Source organism: Nicotiana attenuata, chromosome 1, assembly GCF_001879085.1.
Source record: "Nicotiana attenuata strain UT chromosome 1, NIATTr2, whole genome shotgun sequence".
Lineage (NCBI taxonomy): Eukaryota > Viridiplantae > Streptophyta > Magnoliopsida > Solanales > Solanaceae > Nicotiana > Nicotiana attenuata.
In genome coordinates, this window is record NC_031989.1 from 109,992,416 (window position 1) to 110,002,509 (window position 10,094).

General features: G+C 36.4%; 1 protein-coding gene across 2 annotated transcripts; it reads right to left on the bottom strand.

Moving 5' to 3' along the window:
• Positions 2,194–9,729, bottom strand: LOC109232109 (protein EMBRYONIC FLOWER 1-like). Of its 2 annotated transcripts, none has more exons than XM_019397782.1 (7): positions 9,465–9,729; positions 8,169–8,362; positions 7,210–7,616; positions 6,993–7,103; positions 5,520–6,907; positions 3,254–4,217; positions 2,194–3,107 (listed from the first exon to the last, which is right to left on the bottom strand). In XM_019397782.1, exons 2-7 carry the CDS (start codon positions 8,336–8,338, stop codon positions 2,635–2,637), a joined length of 3,513 nt encoding a protein of 1,170 aa, XP_019253327.1. In that variant the 5' UTR covers positions 8,339–8,362; positions 9,465–9,729; the 3' UTR covers positions 2,194–2,634. The 2 variants fall into 2 exon arrangements, with proteins under 2 accessions (XP_019253327.1, XP_019253318.1); XM_019397773.1 differs by having other exon boundaries at positions 7,201–7,616.

Below are 10,094 nucleotides of genomic sequence, written 5' to 3' on the forward strand. Positions count from 1 at the left end.
TATATATATATATATATATATATATATATATATATATATATATATATATATATATATATAAGATTTTCTAGTGTTTAAATGTTCAGTGACAAGATTTTGACACCGAACACATCAAATTTAAATTCTAAATTCGACTTTGAGTAGAAAGATGTGACGGAGTATGCCGGTATATAAATCACAAAAGAATACATATATTTCATTCCTATGAAAATGGCACTGGTATATAAATTGAATGTGCAGTGAAATCTGAAAAGATCCAAAAGTGCCAAGCGACATATTAGTTGTGGTATTTAAGGTATACAAATCGAATCGGAAAATCGCACCAAACTGAAAAGTCAAACTAAACCGATTTAAAAATCTGATTAGGTTTGGTATTGAATAATAACACTCGAACCAAATCGATATATAAATATAAAAATTTTATATATACTTTTAGGACTTTTATAGAATTTTCTTTAAAAAATATCTAGAAATATTTGCGAATCTCTTCTGGGTTGTAATATTTAGTTAAATATGAAGTGCTCCATATTTATTAACTTAAATTATGGGTATATGATCACTTTAATTTCTTATCAAGTGTTAGTGAAATGTGTTAATCTCTTTGTTCTTCCATATTCATATGTCAAGATTTATTAAATTCTTATATCTTTTTTGAATTTGAAATGGTATTTCGATAGTTTAAAATTAAATAGAACATATCATTATATAGGTTCATATTTATTGTTATGTTTAATTATTAAATTCGGTTAACCTTGAAAGTATACATCAACGTAAAATTATTGTCAGACGACTAACAAATAACTATCACGTGTTACTAAGAAAATTCTTCCATAAGAATATTTTAGTAGATTATATATTTGTCAATGTTTTCAACTTTTATTAAACATATATTTACTTATAAAAATTTAACAAAATAATATTCACATAACAAAAAATCTGAAAACCCCGATAAAACCGAATCAATCCAAACCGATATAGTTAGTTTGATTCGGTTTTTATCAAAACCGAACCAACCCGATTCATGTACACCCCTAGTGGTATCGCACTAGTCCAACTGTTTCAGATTCGCATTGCATAGAACTTCAAAAGAATAGTGTATTCAAGAAATTCTTTCTGATATGTATTTAATAAGATAATCGAAGAGTACGGAAAGTATAGCAATTGCAGTCAAATAATTAGAGTCACATTCTTTTAGTCCAGAATTCATATATAAATTCCTTTTCCAGAACAAAATTAAAAGATGTAATTTACATATATTCTTTCTTGTTTAGGTATTTAATTTGAGCATCTCAAAATCAAACCAATATTATCAAATGTTCAGCTATCATCAGATTACAACGACAACAACAACGACCCAGTAAAATCCCACAAAGTGGGGTCTGGGGAGGGTAGTGTGTACGCAGACCTTACCCCTACCCCGATGGGGTAGAGAGGTTGTTTCTGATAGACCCTCGGCTCTCAGATATTATCAGATTGGACCCACAAAAAAGAAAGAAACAAGAAATATCCAATTTTGGGACCACTATTAAAATCATACGTACCGTGCATTATACAGAAATTTATAAACTTCTTGGGAGGGTATTGTGTACGCAGCCTTACCCCTACCATATAAAGGCAGAGAGGCTGTTTCCGATAGACCCTTGGTTTAAGGAGCCTAGTTCTTTGAATGTGGAACATAAAATTATGTGTAAAAGTTCACTAAAATTATTGTAATAAATATTAGATATGAATCTATAACTTTAAAAGTACAATAAATTCAATACTAAATTTTCTAAAAATTAAATCTATATAGTTTAAATACTGTCACTCAGGGAATAGGCGAAATTTAACTCTACAGCACTCCTCTTGAGTCCTCTCCTTGTCCTTCTTTTTTGTATCTTTTTTTGTTTAACCATATGGTATCCGAAACCTAGTAACGAACTAATCCAGGTTCATTAAAATTTACCAATAATTGAGGGATCAAAACTGCAATTATCCCTATATATTATTTACCTGTGAATATTTGTTGTTCTAAATTGAAAGAAAAGTGTAAAAGAACACCATTAAAGTGTTTCAGGCTTGCAACTTGGAAGCATCATCTGTAGAACTAAAGTCTCGGACTAGTTAGAGTCGACTATACAACAACAACATACCCAGTATAATCCTACACCGTGGGGAAAATAAAAGATTAAAATAGAACAACAGAATATGTACCAGAAAATAGAAGGTAGCCTTATAATATTGAAGAGCAAAGCTGATTTTATCTCATGTTTTCTCTGTTCAACATACAAAAGATACACATTTTAAGCTTCATTTTTTTTTTTTTTTTAACAATAGAAGCAAAACAACAACACACAAGTTATCTAAAATTCACCATGCCTCCAAGATGGATCAAGATCCGGAATCAAGAGCTCCGGTTTCTTGAATCAGTTCAAGTTTGTGTCCAGAGTATAACTATTCAGAGTTTCTGAACATTTTGATACATTTCTTATTATCATAGATTAATTTACCTGAAAACTTTAACTGGTATAGTAACCGAAAATATATGCTGGTAAACCAACCAGCATTAACCATATACCCGAGTATAAGTTGGGACATATGCTTTCAGCAGAATTGAGTCTCCACAGCAAAAAGATAGACAATTTGTGGAACTCACTATGCACGGCCTAATGGTAGTAGTCTCCCTTCTTTTTCCTTTGTGATTCTCCGCTGCTTTAGCTTATTCAGATCAACAGTGTGAGATCTCTCTCTTGATGAGATCTTCTTCCCAATTCTTGGATCCTTTACACTCCTAGTGAAGGGGTTTCCTTCTTCTGGAATACTAAATTCAGCAGGGTTTCGGTTAAGGCTGCAAATGTTACTTCCGTTGACTGGAAATACAGCTCTAGCATTACTGTGGCCCTCCAAGTCAAAGAATTTCGAAGCATTATGATCCTGCAGTGGAAGCACCTGAGAACTTGATGTGCCAAGGATTTTGTTTTGCTCGTCCTTCTCAGGACAAGAATGTCGACTCATGCTTAGCAGGCCATTTGAAGATACAAATCTCTCCGATTTGCTTCCACCACATCGCGAAGGTGCATGAGATTTTCTTGATTTCTCTTGTCCTCGAGACTTGAAAGATATTTGATCTGTAAAATCAGCTTATTAGAGTTTGTTTCATTTACACATGGAACGATGATGGGACCAATTAATGACCGGAAATGAAGATGAAAATATTCTAAGAAAGTTGAATCTTAATCAATTAAGGAACAAAAAGATTATCTAGAGTTCTAACCTGCATGATAACCACCAGGGTGTACCCCGGAAGACTCCTTCAACTGATGATGTGATAAATACGACCCGTTGAGAATACTCTGCTTACCATCCATTTGAAACCTCGGGTGATAACTGCATGGAGAAAAAGGTTTCTCCCGGAGCTTGTTTGTATCCAGATTGAAAGGAGTACTTGATGGCATCTGTCGGTCCATAAGGCTGAGTAACTGCATAGCTGGGATTGTCTCATTATTATAAGGATCTAAAGATCCTATATTTTTCACATTCAAATCGGCATTGCCTCCTGATTTGGGTAAAAGAAGATGGGGCTCATTCTGCATTCTCACATCAACACTCTTTATGTCACTAATAGTCCTCCCTTTCTGAATCATTTTGACATTTGGCTGACCAATGGATTTCTGTGAAATTCCAAGTCCTAATGGTGTGTTCTGCACATTTGAAAACCATACCGGGTTTGCTTCTTCACTATGCTGCAAACCGGATCTGATGTTCATGGAAGCAGAACCTTGGCCTACATTAGATAATTCCTGTTGAGTTTGAGGAAAGGTACCAAACAGTTTGACCGGCAGTCTTTCAACCTGAGCCATTCCGAGGTGGTTCCTATTAACATGAGAGAATTGGAGGGAGCTTCCTCTTCGTGCTCCAACATCGGTCTTTGTATTTGCATTAGATGGATGGAAACTAATTAAACCAGGACGTGACCATGTTACTGCTTCACTCTCACGTATCTCAGTATATGGCCTTGCAATACCATCAGTTCTTTCAATTATGCATTTGGTTTTGGTCTCAGTAAGACCCCTCTCGTACTGGTTCTTCGCCATTAGCTCCACAATTTCCATTGGTATATCATCTGACAACCCTCGTTCTAAAGCCTTCTCAGAATGTTGATTTCTGTGATGCTCAATTACATCTGAATGCTCTAGAAATTCATTAAGAATTGCTCCATTATGCCGGTGAGGCATTTCCTGCAAAGGCAAATCTCTGTGACTTCACTGAATACAAGCACTTACCTTAAAATTTGTGCTAATAAGCTAAGTTGCGCGGACTCAGGTGCGGGTATCCGATACGGGGACTGATCCAAGTATCAGATTCGGCAAAATCTAAACTTTAAGATTCGGGGGTGCGGATCCGGATATGGATACGGGTGCGGGGATTCGGCTAATAAAAAATAGAGCTATAAAAATATTGCAAATTTTGAGAGATATTCTGTGAAAAACTTATATGAATATTGTAGAATTCAATCTTTCATTCTCCAAGATGGATATTATTCTTTCATTCTCCTAATTCTGTTTTATTTTTATTTTGAGAAATCAAAATCTCAAATTTTCTCCCAAATTTGTCGATGGACTCCGGTCAAAGTGTCAGAAGTCAATTGACCGAATCCGGGACGTATCCCGCTCCCGCTCCCGCTCCCGTCCCCCTCTCGTATCGGGACGGGGGCGGCACCAAAATCGAAGAGTCTGCGCAACTTAGTTAATAAGTTGCATTGACTTACTCTACAACATTCATAAAATGAAATAATAAAACAAGAAGTCACACGTCCGCTGATTGAAATTTGTTTCACCTAGAGGACCTATAGAGAAGTATTAAGCATATAAAACAATACCAACTAAACTCAGGCTCGCACTAATAAGCATGACCAGATAAGAAAATGTAATGATATTGTCTCAGCACTCGGACCTGAAATTCAGCTAGTCACTTCAGTAAATTCATTATTTTAAGAACATAAAAAGAAATTAACGGAAAAAGGGGACGTCGCTACGTAATGTGAATATCTTTTCTTTTCACCTTTGACATTGTAGCGATACTTCTCAAATGAAGATGTTCTCTCATCAAAATGGCAGTCTTCTAAGATATCAAGAACAAGATTTTGAAACAAAAAACAAATCTTAGTTACCCAGCCCTGCTGCCTTTTTCCAAAAGCCTGTCAACCTCCCTCAATCCCATGTGTCGGATCAAAATAATCAATCTGGCTACTTAAGATATCATTTCTAGTTTATTAACAGTATTTTGCTTTTCCATCATCTCTAAACATAGTATTAGGTATATAAAACTACACCCAAGAACTGCAAAAAGTATCAGCTTTACTTTATAGCCTGAGCAACCAAAGAAAGAAATGTTTCTAAATCAACTCAACTAAGATGCACTCTTAGCTATTTGATATAGATCCTTCGACTCCACGGGAAATAGTGGAGGGGAGGGGGAGGAAACTAAATCATCGCAAACAAAAGGGAGGCTAAAAGTAAAACACAGAAATAAACCAGTACCATTATATCGGGAACATGAAGGTTCCCCTTCTGAAGCAGATTTGGAGAGTTTTGGATCTCTTGCCACATTGATGATGTCTGGAAAATTCCCTGGTTGAGGTCATGAATTGCTCCTTTCCTTGAAGATTGTGAATCAGTCACATTTGACTGTCGGACAAGAGTATTATCTTTCCCTCGAGGATCGCTACTCTTATTTCCCTTCTGCAGAATGAACGGCCAGGTTGTCATATTTCTTTTTTGGGTAATATCATTCTCAGCACATTTGTCAGAGTCTCTGAAGCTGTTCAAAGACAGGTCTAGCCTTACTTTATCAGACAATTCATACGCTGGCTGAGAGGTCATCATTTCCATATCAGGTGTCATCAGTACGGGATTTTTCCTCCTGGTTGAACTTTCCCCCAGAGAATTATTGTCCGGGTGCATAAGAGTTGAGGGAACACGTCCAACTTCAGGAAACTTTCTACTGTTCCAACACAAATCAGAATTTCTATCTGTTCCTACCAATGACTGATAACGTTGCGCGGAATGAACGAGGCTATTTGCAGCACCATATCCCTTTGAACCACAATCTTCCATGGTTGTATCCTTCCAGGGCATTTCAGGAGAATATCCATCGACAGGGCGAAGCTGCTTGTTTTTCTTTTTATTTGTTCCATTTCTATGCTTAATTTGCAGACTTCTGGTACCACTCGGTATACCTTCTCCATCAGATTCCTTCTCATCTGAACGTGAATCATCATTTTCGATTGCCATGGAACTCCTCTCAGCTCCTCCATGAGAGGACCTGACCTTTTTAGCCACGTTACATTGTATGCCCATCTCCGACAGATTTCTGTCATCTTCTTTAGACAACTTCCTCTTCTTCTGAAAGGATCCCTTATCCTTAGAAGCACCAACTATTTCTTGCTCAGAAGGCACCGTGGGCGTGGTACTCGATGAACTACGCTCTGCTTTGGCATGCCTAGTCTCCAAATTTACTTGTCCACCCAATATATCAGTCAAGAGACGCACCTTTCGAGTTTTCCGACGTGGTAGATCATTTGGAATATCATGGTGCAAATCACACTGTCTTTTTTCAGCCAAAATTATGTCACTTCTTGAAGATGTTTCATCACAATCTCTCAATTCAAGGGAAGGTAGCCTACTTAGTTTCGTCTTACTAGTTTCAAGAGCTTTACCATTACTACCTGGTATATCAGATTGCTTGAAAGCCGTTGAGGCTTTCCTCTGTCCATCATTTGGAGAACCCATTTCTTTCTCTGGACTAATATCAGCACTTACATCATCAGCACTTATGTGGAGATTTCCATGATGAACAATTTTAACCCCTGCCAAGGTTGAGTCAGAGATTGCAACTCGTATTCTGCTGTTTGAGAGATAATTAGCAGCTGTTTTGGAAACCAAAAGAGCTCTCGTCAATTTAAATTGACGATCATATGATATTGACGCATATAAAAAATGCTTTTGAATTACCTGGGCTCTTTGAATCTATTTCTTGACCTGAGCGTTCTTTAGATATTGCTACCTCAATATTTGGATATCCGATCCCCTCATTTCTAACATTTCCGGAACCAGTTCTGTTGCCTGAAAAGCAATATGGATTATAAACACGTAGGCAGAAATTTATCATTCTAAATGAATAAAAATACCAAAATATGAGCCATAGTAAATGAATTATTACAGAATATACCAGCTGCAATAGCTTTGTCTTCAACTACAGTGCACCTTCCTTTGTTTGGTTTACATAAGAAGTCATAGCCACTACTGGTATTGGGATAACCATCGATAATAGCTTTGTTTCTGTCACGTTTTTGTGAAGTTAAATCCTGCTTTGTCTCTGGCAATACATTTGCTATAGCACTAGTAGAAGCCATGTTGTCGGAGATCAATCTACTTCTGCAGCTTGAAGAAAGGATCTCACACTCTTCTCCTGCACTTTCTGTGCCTAACTCGTTAATGCAATTTTTGCATCGCCACCACCTAAATTTAGGAACATCTAGAGGAGGAAGTTGCTCCTCAGAAGTACTGCAATCACTGGTCGATGCAAAAGGAGAACAAATTTTCCTGTCCCTTTTTCTCATCTCAGCAACATATCCACTGTGTCCAATGTAAGAAATGCAGTCAAGAACATAGGAGTTCGCTAGAAAGACTGCAGTGTTTATTCATTGAAAAACATCCCAAGTGATTATTGGGTTTTATTCGACCTCAGAAGGCTTAAGACTGTAACTATAGTAGTAAAATTCAGCGCCTAGAAAATATTATCGGAAGAAAATCTTTTGAAGGAGATAACCAGAAAGCAAAACTTTGACCGTACATAGGTGATGTGCCACGATTCATCCCACTAAAATCCAAAGATAGTAAAGCCAGCTATACATCTTGCCTAAACTTTCCACACTCTCCTATGCGTACGAGTAAACAATTATCAACCAATATCTGCTATCAGACATATAATCTATTTGTCAATCCAACACCGTAATCCAGTAAGCAAAAGGTGACCATCGATAACAACAACAAACTTCCAAACACATCAGGTATCAACACAAAAGAATCGGCTTCTAAACGAAGTCAACTGAAGATAGCATAAAGGAAAGGTAAAACAGAAACTTTATGTAAGAAATAAGAAGGCAAACTGTACAGATTAAGACTTACCGTATTGAAAAATGTGGACAGTTCCCTTCCTCTTTCTTCGGCATAGGAATATCAAGGTCTATAGATATTGATTCAATTTGTATGAGCGATCCCAAGGATTTCGACAAAGATGTATTGATATCAGTACTTGTGTGAGAATTTTCTTCCACTGCTATGTTACTTTTCTCCATGTAAAAGGGAGACCAACTAAAAGCCTACATAAAGCAATAAATTTGCAGTCACAAAAATGAAATTCATGATAGAAACTCAGAAAATGAAGCATTGCAAACAGCTAAACTATTTAGAAGAAGATCAAAATATGAGGTTGCATTTTGCATCGGCATTACTGAGATACATATGGGCCTTTAATTATGTGTTTGTGTACACTTAAAAGATTGGAACTTTATCATCAAACTAAGATTAAGGTACTTAAGGAGATTATTTTAGTTCATAAAAAACCAACAGTGCCATATAATATATATTTTAACTTCTAAGGGGAGCCTTGGCATAGTTGGTAAAATTGCTTTCATGTGATTAGTAGGTCACGGGTTTGAGCTGTGGAAACAGTCTCTCACAGAAATGTAGGGTAAAGTTGCGTAAACTAGACCCTTGTGGTCCGGCCTTCCCAGGACCCCGCGCATAGCGACAGTTTAATGCACCGGGCTGCCCTATAAACTCATCAGGTCACCTAAAAGGTAATTATATGTAACCGTCGACAAAAAAGTAGAATTAGTAACATGGAACAAAGGTAGGTGTAACCACTATTTTGTACTGTTAGTGTATATAAGTTAATCTAACATAATTACAATGCCGAATACCAAAGACATTACATTAAGGAATAACACGTGACTACAATTCTAATGAAATTCAAATGCTAAAAACCCTAATCTGGATGACAACAGAAATCAATCTTTTCCCATCAACTATTTTCATAATGAATCATTTATAGCCGTTCTAGGGTTTATGCATTTGTTCCACAATTCACATAAAATTATACCTAAATCTAACAAATTAATATCCACAAGCAAAATTAGGGTTTTGCTAATACCCAATTATCTCAATAAGCTAAGCATAAACCTAAAAGCAAATCGAAAGCTACAACCTTAATAAGCACAGTAAAAGAAGACGAGGAAAAATAAATAAACCAACCAAAAAAACAAAAAAGGAAAAAAGAACTAAAATACTTAAAACGTACGGGAATCATTTCATGTCCAAAGAATCAGCTAAAAAATCGCGTAAAAAACAAAACCCAGATATCAAATCACCTTAAATCAAAAACCCAATAATCAGAAACTAAAAAAATTAGAAAAAACTTACCTTTCTCCAAAATCGAAAGCTCAGATCAGAAAAACCCAGAATAATTTTTTTCCACGGCTTATAATAAAGCGACTATCTTTATAAAGAAGAAACTGAAATGAAGCCAATTGTACAATTTTCTTGAAATGATTTTTAGAAAAATGAGAAGAATTGAGAGTGCGAAATGAAAGCGAAACCCTTTTTAGGTTTATTTTTGCTTTGAGATGAAGTTGTAGAGAGAGAATAGGAAAGATGAGTGAGTGTTGAGGTTTTTTAAAGTTTTTAACTTTTTATCTAAATCTGATTCTTAAATTAGCCTTGTTGTTAATTATATATACACTCGTTATTACGTGTATCTAACTTTAATTGAGATTTTGCATGTGTACAGACAGAGGAGAGAGAAACGGATTGACCAATGGGAAGGTGACAAGTGTGATGCTTTGAAACCCTAGTAAAAAAATGAGTTTGACGTGTGTATCACACGCGCTAGAAGTGAGTGTGGGGTTTGTTAGTGTATGGTCCTTGTCTGAAGACAGGTGGCACGCACTTATGAGAGATATGAGTGGTCCGTGCTGACGCGGCCACGTTTGGCGCGTGGCTGTGAGAGATCCGAGGATGAAACCCTAATGTTTTAGGTTGGTGGGTGGGTTT

Excerpts from the sequence above, each read along its gene's own strand:
- LOC109232109 (XM_019397773.1), bottom strand. The coding sequence starts at position 8,338 with ATGGAGAAAAGTAACATAGCAGTGGAAGAAAATTCTCACACAAGTACT. Across the intron at positions 7,617-8,168 it reads TGTCCACATTTTTCAATACG|TGGATATGTTGCTGAGATGA; the intron begins GTAAGTCTTAAT and ends CATTGGACACAG. Across the intron at positions 4,218-5,519 it reads TTCATGTTCCCGATATAATG|GAAATGCCTCACCGGCATAA; the intron begins GTACTGGTTTAT and ends TTGCCTTTGCAG.